The 12,843-nt window shown below is 39.3% G+C and overlaps 1 protein-coding gene across 2 annotated transcripts in view; it reads right to left on the bottom strand.

Moving 5' to 3' along the window:
• Positions 1-12,843, bottom strand: part of KLHL32 (kelch like family member 32) — a 294,695-nt gene that overhangs the window by 148,521 nt on the left and 133,331 nt on the right. The window contains exon 3 of one of the 2 annotated variants that reach the window (XM_027855902.1): positions 12,146-12,253. The exons of the other annotated variant lie outside the window; for it this stretch is intronic. Within the exon in view, the coding sequence (XP_027711703.1) occupies positions 12,146-12,253 (108 nt within the window). The remainder of the gene's footprint in view (positions 1-12,145; positions 12,254-12,843) is intronic. 2 annotated transcript variants of the gene reach the window in all.

Here is a 12,843-nt window from a genome sequence, read left to right as displayed (position 1 = left end):
ACTAAAGGATGGTGGAAAAATTGTGTAAAACCAGTTATATTACTTTGTCAGCCTTGCTAGCCCCGTATTATAATGTTTGATAATTGCTATTTAGAAAACCGGGTATTTCCACCTTTACCTGTAATTAAAGAAGGGGTTATAGCTAAAACAATTTGTATTATCATTTATGAAAGTTATAAGATTGTTAACTAAGTTATCTGAAGTTACTGTTTTAATGTTAAAACCTAGAATTGTTAATTGATTACTGTGTGTGAAAATGAGGGGATTGGTAAAAGCCTTATCCAGACTTGCCCATTCAAAACAGTCCTCCTTGGGATATGGGGGTCGGCAGGCAGGGACACCAGGATCAGCCCCTCCCTGGGATACATGGCAATTCCCCATATTTTGTAAACTTGCCAAGGTCCCTGGAAACCATCTGTGTGGGCAAGGTCATCTGTCCTGAGAAAAGAACTTGTTTGGGTTATGGAGTTCCTAAACAATGAATTTAGCTTGCTGAGATTTTGCAAGTGTATAGAAATGATTTCGAATGATTGGCTTTTACACCAGGACAAGTTTAAATTTGAGAAGAAAAGATGTTAAGTGAAATCTCTTATGTATGTGAGTCCTGGTAAATCTTTATTGCTTATTGCAACTCCAAGGGAGTAAAATTAACTGCATCTGGCTTTAAGCTGTGATTAGCGAAACTTGCTGTTTGAGGTAAAAGGCTCTTGGGACTATAATTAATTTTGTTTTGAGTTTGAAGTTGGTTATAGTTGTCTACTTTAAATCAATGTCTGAGAGAAATGCCACAATCTACTCAGAGGGAATGTGATCCTGTACTGTTAATAGGTGGAGGTCTGCATCTGGGAAAAGCCGTGAGGACAATCTTAGTCTCAATCTAGGATGGGATCCTCCTGGCTCAGTTTCCCCATTGTGCTCCTTTGAGAAGGAATGTTTTCCACCTGACTATTCCTGAGTCTGGCTATGATGTGGAATTGATAGTGCATGATTGGAGAACTATGACTTTTATCTGGATTCAAAACAGAGCTAAGGATGTTTTATCTTGTTATATTTGGCATGTCACATGTACCTGCCTTTTCCTTTTATAGTAGATTTCTCTGATCAGAGCAAGTGGTCAGTAAAAGACATGAGCACAATGGACCATTCATCAATTGGCAAATGATACAGCTTATGGTCTCTAAGACATTCAGCAACCTCTGGATTCCCTGGCAAATGTGGTCCTGGATAATCAGAGATTAATAGCTCTCAATAGGTGGAGCTTAATAGGACTAGGGAAAGTAACCTGGATGTGAGACATCCATGAAAAACCTTAGTATATTCCTTTTACCTCTTTTTGGCCCTTGTCTGCTTAATCTCCTTGCCAGATTTGTCTCCTCTAGGCTTAGTGCCCTCCATTTCCAGATGACTGCTCAGGCTGCGTGCCAACCTCTGTCTGAGAACGCATCACCCCTTGGACCTGGAATCAGCCAAGTTCCAGACACTGGCTAAAGCACCAACCCCTTGAATGGAGGGACCCCGCAAAACTGGGATAGCTCGACACCCATTTATCCACAGATTGGACAGGGAATTGTTACATTGAGCTTATCCGACCAAACCTTTTCTTTTTGTCAGGGCAGATGGGAGGTTTCTTAGGAGTAAATTTTTGGACAAAAGTAGGAGTATTGATACCTCCCTGACCAGTGCAGGTGATGCTAATGGATGGGGAAACATTTGGCCCCCTGAAAGAATAATTAAGACAGATGGTCCAACTATTTGGGCCCAGGACAGTAGTTGAGGGTATAGGACCCTCATATATATTCTCAACAGATTAATTAGATTACAGGCTGTAGTGGAAATAATAACAAATAAGATAGCAAAGGCTTTGGATTTATTAACAGATCAAGCCACCCAAACCAGGGAAGCAGTCCTGCAACACAGATTAGTACTGGATTACCTCTTAGCAGAAGAGGGAGGTGTCTGCAGAAAACTAAATCTGTCAAATTGTATGAAAATTGATGACAATGGAAAAATAGTGAAAGATATCACTAGTAACATTAGAAAACTGGCATATGCACCAGTACAAGCCTGGACCTCCCCTTTCAATACTTCTTGGTGGTCCTGGTTCGGGGGTCCTTGGTGGAAGCAGGTCCTTTGGTTTGTTCTTATTGCAATTAGCAGAATAATACTCCTCCCGGTTTGTCCTCCATGCATGATACAACTGATAACTAAAACAGTACAGGACACATTGACCAAAATGATCAGACTTGAAGGTAGAGCCGAAGGGCTCACGATATTGAAAGGGCGGGGCTGGGTTCCAGTAGAGACTGAGGAGTGCCAGGACCCAGAAGGGAAGGATTTGACTGAGGAGACATACAAAGACTGGTGTGAGGGGTCTTCAGAGAGTAACAAATAAAGATGAGGGACTGAGTGGTACGTAGGTACCAGTATCAGTGAAGACCCCTCAGGACAAGACCACCCCCTTTTCTTTTCTTTAGTTGTGTAAGCAGAAATTCCTGAACTATAGTGTATTCTGTTTATCTCATCCTCTAGCTACATGACCTTGGGTAGTAGACTGAAGTCATAAGGCCCCCAAAGAGGAACCTGTTGCGGTTACTGTATTCCTTTGTTCTCTTCCTTGCTGGGGAAGATTTACATGAATAGATTGTGCCCCTGAGGCTCAGCCAATGGGCCAAAGGGAAAGGGTTAGGATGGGCTATTGTGCTAGGATCTATATAAACCTATTTTGAACAAAGCACTCTTGCACTCTCTGGCTGACGCCATTTTGGGCGAAACAGGGATGTCCTTTCTCGAGAAAGCCAATACAGCAACAACTTTCCTTTTTGCAATTCTTGTCAAGACTCTGATTCAAATTTGGGTAGGTGGTCTTTTGTCCCACACACTAACATTAGGCTCAGTATACACACACACGCACACACACACACACACACACACACACACACACACTCTTAATTTCAATGTTGTATTTTTGTATTTGAACAAAAGTTTGCAGAATATCTGGCTCAAAATTAGAGAGTCTTCAGTCTGTTTTTGCATTGAGTTTATTTCTGTACTTTGAGTTAAAACAAGAATAGAATGAAAAATGGTAGAAATGGTAGGAGAAATTTAGACTTTTTTATGAAAAAAAAAATTTTTTTTTAAATTTTAGCCACCTAACCAGCTGACATACATTATAAAATATTTTCTTTCTACTATCTAATGAAAAGTGCTATATGGAATCATAAATGTTCAACTGCTTCATTTTTAACAATGTTTATACATAAACCAACCTTTTTAAGCAAAGTATCTTCATATATGACTTTTTCTTCTACTAATGGCACACTTACTACTGCCTCACAAAAACTTTACTTAACAACTGGTTTTCAACCAGTTCATCTGAAAATCTACCAGATCAAAAAAATAGTAATATAAACTGAAGATAAGTTTAAATCCAAAAATAGATTTAATGCTGCAATGAGAGGCAATAGAAGGGTTTTTATTCTGCAAAAAGTGTGATGGTCCATGATGATTTCAAGATAGCTTGCATCGTGCGTGCTTAGTTATCACAATGTCAAGGCTGACCCTTTTTGCTACAAGAACACAATTGGAACATCTTGATCACCCATCTTGATGAGGCACAATTACAGAGTAACAAAGGGAAATAAGGGGACTACTCTAGTGTAGTATACAGAATGCAAATGATAATATATGCATGCATCTGACCATTCACTGGAAATCAATTGTGCTCAAATGTCAAACCCCTTGGGGGTTCATGAACCACTAAATTGGGAACCACTGATTGAATCCAATTCCTTTATTTTATATAATGGGGAAGTGACTAGCCTAAGATCACAGAAGAAGGCTCATTCAACTTGCTCTGAAACTGAGGCTAAGCTGAGGTAGAGTTCAATGGATTCCTAGTTGCTTTTGAGCTGCCTGATAGCCTGGCTGCTCCTTTTCTCCTGTCAGACTCTGAAGGGCTACACTATGAGGATTCATTGCTTGGCCTTGCGCCACAATTTCTTCCTACCTCTCGGCCAGTCCAGAGTCCAGGTCCCTACACTCAAGTCAGGGCTAGCTGGCCATTTTCACAAACTTTACTAATACCCCTTTGAAGTCCTAATAACTTCCTGCCCAAGGTTCCTATATCTATTTGTTCATTTAACAACCTCTGCCAGATTAACAATGAAACATATTGCAAAATATAATCACTAATACATAATAAAACTAAATCTTTTCATTAAGATTTTTACTAGATTTCTAAACAAGTTCAAATGACATTTTTAAACATAATTCTTAAAATCCAAAGCTGTCTCACAGAAGACACTCACTCTAAGAGAGAACTTAAATGAACTTCTTTAGTTCTTGAAAGAGCCTAACATTCACAGAATTGCCTTTGATTTCACCACTCAACTTACAAAGATCCAAGTCAACATTCAGGACATAAAAAAGAGTATCTCTCTCTCTCTCTCTCTCTCTTCTTAAGTCTTAAGAAAGCAAAAAACAAAACAAAAACAAAAACAAAAAACCATAAGCATTATTAGATCCCTATTAGATGCTGTCATGATGGTTTTGTCTCACATTTGTTACTTGAGCTCCTGATACCAAAAGACGATTTTGCCTAAGGACCCACATTGGTCATCAGCCAACCTAACAAAGGTAATTATTATTTTCTCCACACCTCAAAGATAGGGAAAGACCTATTCCCAGGACTGCTCCAATCATTTCTGATTTAGAATGTAAACCCCATGAGGGGAGATACATTCTCGCTAAATAAATGCTTGCTGACTAATTGATTGCACTGTCTTGGTTTTCTGTGTTATCTTGTAGATATTAAAGCTAATGCAATATTCCAGGAAATGTACAAAATCTATTAGGATTCAGTTTTTTCTTAAATCTTCTTTTATTAAATCTATGAACCAACTTTAAAGAGGCTGTGTTTCTAGTGAAGCATGAGGAACGTACATGTATAAATCTAGTTATTATGAACAGCATTCATTCATGATTCCCACTCTGTACTGCCAACTTTCTTCCCTTATGACATGACTTGCATTTTATGTTTTCCTTACCACAGTTAGTGGAAACAAATAACCAATTGACAATGAAGTAATGGTAAAAAAAAAATAATTAACATTGTCTCTACAACTCTACCAGATTTAAGTGTATGTCACGGCTAAAAGCAATGCTGGTTGATGTACACAGAAATGAAAAACAAGTAGGAAAATCAAGAATGAAGTTTCCTGGGTTCACAGGATCATAGATTTAATCCTGAAATGGATTGAAGAGGCTCAAAACCCTAAATCTACAAGTAAGGAAACTGAGATGTTAAATGACCTCAAAGGATCATAGATGTAGATCTTGGAATGGATTATGATAGTCATTTGGTCCAACACTCAAGTTTAAACACGAGGAAACCAAGGCTCAAGAGATATGAAGTGATGTGCCTAAACATAGCAAAGCTATAAGCAGCAGACATGGGATTTTAACTCAGGATTTTTAACTCCATTGTGAGTGTTCTTTCCCTATAATGTGCCATGTCTCAATGCACTTCCTCAGATCATACTTTCCTCAAGCTATTGTCTGTTTTTTTAAACCATATTTAATCTGTCTTGATGAAAAGTCTTATGATGAAGAAATGATGAGCAGGCAAATTTAAGAAAAACCTGGAAAGACATATATAAATTGATGCAAAGTAAAGTGTGCAGAACCAGGAAAATATTGTACACAGTAACAGCAACTTTGTGTGATGATTAACTATGATAGACTTAGCTCTTCTCAGCAATACAATGATCCAAGACAATTCCAAAAGACTCATGATGGAACATGCTATCCACATCCAGAGAAAGAACTGATGGAGTCTAAATGCAGAGCGAAGCATACTATTTTCATTTTATTTTGTTGTCTTTTCCTTTTGTTCTATTTCTTCTTTCACAACATAACTAATATAGAAATGTTTTACATGACTGCACATATATAACCTACATTGAATTGCTTACCATTTTAGGGAGGAGGGAGGAAGAAAACTTAAAACTCAAAATTTTATTTAAAAAAAGAATGTTACAATTTTTCTTTATATATGATTGGAAAAATAAATTACTATTTTTTAAAAGTACCTTATGATAACAGCTATCTACATTTCACAATTTCACTTGAATACCATTCAGATCTATGTCTAATGAGTAAACCCACTTCATAACAAGATCCTTTCAGTATTTTAGCAAATAAACTCCTATGGATGAAACCCAAGAAAGATCTATGTTATACTGAAGTTTGTTTGTTTTTTAATTTAAACCATACTTGTGGTTTCACAGCTATAAGGAATTCCCAAAAATGAAACTTCCTATACTAATGCAAATCATTGTGATTCACAGAAAGTTGTGCCTGGTGTACTAAGAGACTAAGTTATTTGCTCTGAGTCATGCAGCTAATAGGTGTTATAGACAGGGCTTGAACTCAGGTCTTCCTGACTCTGAGACCGGTTCTTTATCTACTATATGTCAGGCTGCTCTTCTGTGTTCTACCCAATCCTAAAAGTTCTTTTCTCTGTCTTTTCTCTTTCCATCACAGGGATCTCTTCACACCAGGGAGTCTTTGCTACTACTTTTAAGTCTCATGCTGAAGCAATTTATCTCCAATCTTCCCTCTACTATTTCTCTTCTTTCTTTGTCTCTTCTATCATTTTCTGTCATGTCCCCCAGGTTTCTCAGCATTCCTATGAGAAGGTTGACCTTTTGGGGAAATCACCAGCCAAACATTCTCTCCCACTGTGAAAACATCAATCCCAATGGGATATGAGGTCAGGGATAATGGCTGCTGAGCAGCACCCGGACAGGAGGGAGCTTCAGGGGAAAGGAGTGATTACTACCTTTGTAGTGATGACAGACCCTTTCCTAAGTGAACCCTGGTGACAAAAGTATGAATGACCTATTTCTGATGATCAAGGAGGACTTTGAACTGTGACATAAAGAGACACAGAGCTCCCAACTGAGCTTGGCCAACATGTCTAAGCAGAATAAGAGAGCTCCAACCAGATGGGTTAGTTTCAACAAGGGCAATTTGTCTTGGCAACTCAGTTACCAGCATCCTCCTTCAGATACACACTGGCAGTGAACTCAGGAAAACCTGAGTTCAAATTTAGTCTTAGATACTCCTTACCTCAGTGACCCTGGGCAAGTTATTTAGCCTCTCTTTGCCTGTAGTTTCTTGGCTACATCAGGAGAACTTCCATGCCCTCATGCATTTATACCTGGAGCATTTGAATGTAGCTGGGCATGATGGATTAATAATAATTCAGGCTTAAACAATGCTCTAAAAAGTTTACAAAGTACCTTCCTCAAACAGCCCTGTGAGGTAAGGTAATAAAATATCATTATTCTCAATTTATAGATGAGAAAACTGAGGTTCACAAAGAGGTTAAATGACTTGCCTAGGAGTAACAACTGTCAGGGCCAGGATTCAGATCCAGGTCTCCAGACTGCAGCCCAATCTACCTTAGTAGATAGTTCAGACAAAGTACAGAACCCAGATGAACATGGCAGAGGGTAAGATGACAGATATCATGAGAGCAGTTTGTATCAGCAAGGATGGTACAGCAGGCAGGAGACTTTAGTACAAAATTATCTTTGTCTGAGAAGAAAGATAACTCACTACCATGCTGCTAACTTAAGCCTTGACTGACTCCACCTCCTTCAGCTTCCTCAGCCTCTTCTCCTCTCTGTTTCTAAGAAGGCTGGCTGGTAGGATACCAAACTCCTCCCAATGCCTTCCTTTATACAGGGCGGAAATTGGACTCTCAGATCACTTCATGGTACATCTGTTGTCCTGCCTGGTTTCAACTCCATAGAATAAAATGTCCCCTGTTGTCCCTCCACTTCCACTTTCTTGCCTCCTTTCATAGTTGTCTTCCCCTTTAGATTGTAAACTCACTGAGGGCAAAAAGTGTCTTTCTTTTCAGTAATTATATCCCCAGCACTTAGCACAGTGCCTGGAACATCTTAGGCACTTAATAAATGTTTATTAGATTTACTAGATTGTATTAAGAACTTTAAGTCAATTTGGGGACATTAAGGTAGAGTATAGAACTGATGTCACTACTGACTTCAAACAGTGTTAGGTCCCTTTGGGGCGGTGGAAAGCAAGTTTATGAGAATATTATTTTTTTTTTGTCTAGATCATTTTAACCACATAGGGAACTAATAATGTGAAACCTTCTTCACTGATACAGATCAGTAGCTCATCTACAACTTAGCACCAAATGATCCTATATCTAGAACTGGAAAGGACCTCAGAAGTCATCTGAGAACCCATATGGGATATACAAGTGGTACACAAGGGATGGGAAGACCACTACCAGGTCACCCTTCCCCTCTTGCCCTTGTCCAGCCCTGGGCTGTCCTAGAACCTGTCTAAGCCCACAAAGCAGCCAGCAGCCCCACCACAACTGGGGGTGCTCCTTTTCTACCCTCCTTCAGGCACTCTGTCCTCTGAATCCATCTAGGATGCCTGATGGTTCACAAGGCTTGGATACGGTGGAAGTCACCACCTCTATTCCTTCCCATGAGCTGGAAGACTATCAGACCTTATGGTCTGCCATGCCACTGCTTCCTAAGATCTTTCAGGCCTTACTATGTGCCCTGATTCTATACCCTGCAGACACCTGGCTCTGCCATCTGGCTTACTGAAGTGACCTATGGAGCCCAGGGTTTGTCATCAGCTTCTCCAAAGAACACTTAGAACTTCCAAGCCCTTCCATCTGCCCTGAAGCTAAACTTTTTTTTTCTCTGTTCTCTTCCCCTCACTCCCCCCCCCCATTAAAATGAAAGTTGCCTAAAAGCACAGATTGTCTCTCTTTTTCTATTTGTATCTCTAGAACTTAGTACAATGTTTGGCACACGACTGTTTGTCCTTCATTCTCCAAGACGACCATGACACCAGGGAAGTGATGCCATGACATTCAAGTGAATAGGATTCAAATGAGGGAGAGCTATGCAAAGTCACCAGCCTCACTTTCTCCCCTGGAGCCATCTGGTTCCAATGGCCAGATATGTATCAGGACAACTAGAGATGGCCCAGGATGCAGTAGAGGATGTAGGCTTTTTCAAGCTAAGGTCTTTAACAGGACTCAGTTTGACTGAGCCAGCACCCATTCAGTGATTACAGCTTAATAAAAAATGAGGCAAAGAATGGCCTCTTCAAAAAAAAAAAAAGAATAGATCTGGGAGCAGAAGACCCTCAGGGCTTCTGGCTACAACAGAAACAATTGTTATTTACATTCATTAAGAGCCAATCAGGTCCAAACATTGACCAAATAGGGCTTCATCTTGGACCAGAGTGATTTGGGGTGAAGGCTGGTCTTTAAGAGAAAAAAATGAAAACAAGAAAAAAAAGTTTCAGATAGGTAAGTGCTTAAGAAATGCTTTGTCATTTATTCATTCACTATCTAGTTCAATCTTATCACCTTACAGATGAGGACATGAAACTTAAGAAAGTAACACACATGATGATGATGATGATGATGATGATAGCACTTTAATGTTTACAAAGTGCTTTATAAATATCATCTCATTTTATCTCCACAACAACCCTAGAAGGTAAGTGCTATTATTAAATCCATTTTATAGATAAGAAAACTGACAGAGGCAAGAGGTTAAGTGATTTGCCCAGCACCACACAGCTGGTTTGAACTTGGGTCTCCAGTACAGTATTCCAGGTCCAGTACTCTATCCACTGCACCTTCAGTTGCATCCAGAGTGGTAAGTCTGGAGTCTTAGAGAATTAACTGATACACTGAGAGAAATTAATAGCATACTATTGTATTAATAACTAATTATTAATTTGTGATCCATCTTTTTCCTCCTATTTCTAAGACCCAGGTCCTAGTCCCCAAGGTACATGCTCCTTAACTAGGTTGGGCAGGACCCCCCCCCCCAAATGAGAAACCTAATTTCTGCTTAGAGTATAAACAGAATCCAATTAGGATGAGCCCTTACCCTGGGGAAAGTAACTCTAGTCCTAGATCCTCTTCAGTAGAGTTTAGGGTGATCCAGCTTATAAAGGAAAAAACTATCCAAAGAGGTCCCGATGAAAATGGCTTCCCCTGCCCAGATTGCTGGAGGCTGTTGAGTCTCATGATCAAGCCACATTATCAGCCTGAGGAGCTGAGGACTTGAGCCCACCTCCTCATTAAATGTCTATCAATCAGGGCTGAGTTTCACTGGGGGGAGAGGGGTTCCCTATCAGCAGGTACACACCTAATTTAAGGTGTTTCAGAGAATCTCTTGGACAGGCAGCGAGGTAGTACATTAGAGTCTTGGCCATGGAGTCAGGAGAACCTGAGTTCAAATCCAGCCTTAGACACTTGACACTTACTAGCTGTGTGACCCTGGCCAAGTCACCGAACTCTGATTGCTTCACCAAAAACAAACAAACAAACAAACAAACTAAAACCAGAGAGTCTCTCTTGCCATGTTGGTTACTAAGAGAAACCACTGTCTATCAAATTACTGATTATAGATTAGCTTAATTAATAAAATGATTATTGATTACCTGAAAACTCTGTCTCTTGGGGATTTTATTTGCAAAACTGAAAGATTTGGTCTTGACTTAAGCCTTGACTTGCCCAAGGTCACACAACCAATATGTGTAAGAGGCAAGACTTGAAACTCCACTTTCTTTTTTTGTTGTTGTTTTTGTTTTTCTTTGTTTTTTACAAGGGAACTGGGGTTAAGTGACTTGCCCAGGATCACAAAGCTAGTAAGTGTCAAGTGTCTGATCTGAGACTGGATTTGAACTCAAGTCCTCCTGACTCCAAGGCCAGTGCTCTATACACTGTGCCACCTAGTTGCCCTGAAACTCCACTTTCTTGACTCCAAGGTCGACCCTCTCTCCACTACTCTATACCATGCTGCTTCTCCTCTGGAGTGTATCACCTATAAAATGTGTAATTAGAAAAGGAGACAAGCTGGGTGATCGTGTAGCAAAAGAGAAGGATAACAGATGAACTCCATGAAAGCTTTACCAAACACAGAAAGACCTAAAGGAACGCCTATAGAACACTAGACAGGTCCTCTACAGAGGACTGAGGGGAGACTAGGGAAAGAATCACACTAAATGAGAGTACATGAATGGATGGTAACTTCATCTAGAGAGGGAATAGCCTCACTGACCCATTAAGTATGAAATTGCCAAGTCTCCATAGCAGTTGACTATAGAAGGAATATAGCAGACAAAACCAATAAAGGTGTTAATGAGCAGTGCTGATGTCCAGCTGCTTAAATCCAATTCTGTGATCTTATTATGGTATGTTAGGGAATTAAAAAAAAAATCTAAAAAAATCTGCCAGATTCAACATATCAGCAGCAGCAATAAGAATGTAAGTGTTAAAGTATTCCTTTACAATAATAATTTTTAAATTCTAAAAAAAAATTCTCATAAAATTTGATGGTGGTTTCCACTCATTGGGTTAAGATATTAGTTAACTTTTGGTGAACACAACTCAGAATATGCTTTTATTTCAAAAGCCACCTTCTGCAGGAAGCCTTTCCCACATCCCTGAACAGCTACCACATTCCTCCTCTAACATTACCTACCATGCACTCCATATATATCTTATATATCCCTATTTATGTGTATGTTATGCCCCTTATTAGAAAGTAATCTCCTTGAGCACAAAAGGGACTGTTTTTGCTTTCTCTTTATACTCCCCAGAGCTCAGCACAATGTCTTTCACACAGTAAGTGCTTAATAAATGCTTGTTGATTACGTTCCCCTTTCTCTAGCTCTAAGGCACACTAATTTTAACATAACTTTGAATAGCAAAAAGTAATAACAACAATAAGTGCTAAGTATAGAGTGCTTTAAGTTTGTAATGAGTTTCACATACTATACAAGATCTCATTTGAAGCTTGCAACTTTATGAGACAGGTACCATAGGTATTATTATTCCTATTTAAAGCAAGAGGAACCTGAGGTACAGAGAAGCTACGTCACTTGACAGAGATAATAAGCATCAGAGCAGGATGGAAACTCAGGTCTTCTGAGCCCCAGATTCAACTTGAAATGTACTATGCTACATTACTTTTCTAATTTGATCTCATATACTGGAGATTATTTGACTCAGGTTCAAGGGAATTTATTTTTCAAATTTCTGAATTCACATTTGATACAATACCTGTCCTGTGTATGCAAACTCCAGAGCTTGCTTTAAACCAAGGCTAGTCACACCATGTAAATTCACTTCATCAGCTCCACTTTCCACCATACATAGACTGAACATTGCCTGAAGGGAAAAAAAAAGAGAAAGTAATAGAGAGAGTTACAACATTCAAAGTGGTGAGAAGGGAGGCAAAGGGAGACAATACATGGTGAAAAGGGTATAAAAGTTAGAGGTACCTGATGCATTTCCAAAGGCAATAGAATGATAGGGTTAGAGCTAGAAGGGACCTCTCATTTTACAGATAGGCAAACTGGTTAAGTATCTTACCCAGACTTACAGGGCCAGGATTGAATACAAATCTTCAGACTCAAAATTTACCATTCTTTTGATTGCATTATGCTGTTTCTACAACAAGAGTATGCATTATTTGTACAGATTATAAGTATTTATTTAGGTATGTATACACATGAGGTATCATGGTCTAATCAATAGACAGCTGTCTTCCAAGCTAGAACCGTGTTCTGCCTTTGATACATACTGGCTATGTAACCTTGGAGAAGTCACTTAACTATGAGTATAAAGCCTAAAGTTGAAGAGAGACCTGCATTAGTAGAATGGGTTTCCTCACCAAGGAGTTCCTTATATCAGGGAAATCACTAAATCTAGTCTCTCTCTCTCTCTCTCTCTCTCTCTCTCTCTCTCTCTCTCTCTCT

Source organism: Vombatus ursinus, unplaced genomic scaffold (genome assembly GCF_900497805.2).
Source record: "Vombatus ursinus unplaced genomic scaffold, bare-nosed wombat genome assembly UNPS02000582.1, whole genome shotgun sequence".
NCBI lineage: Eukaryota > Metazoa > Chordata > Mammalia > Diprotodontia > Vombatidae > Vombatus > Vombatus ursinus.
The sequence above is the reverse complement of the archived record's forward strand: the minus strand, read 5'-3'. Positions and strand labels throughout refer to the sequence as shown.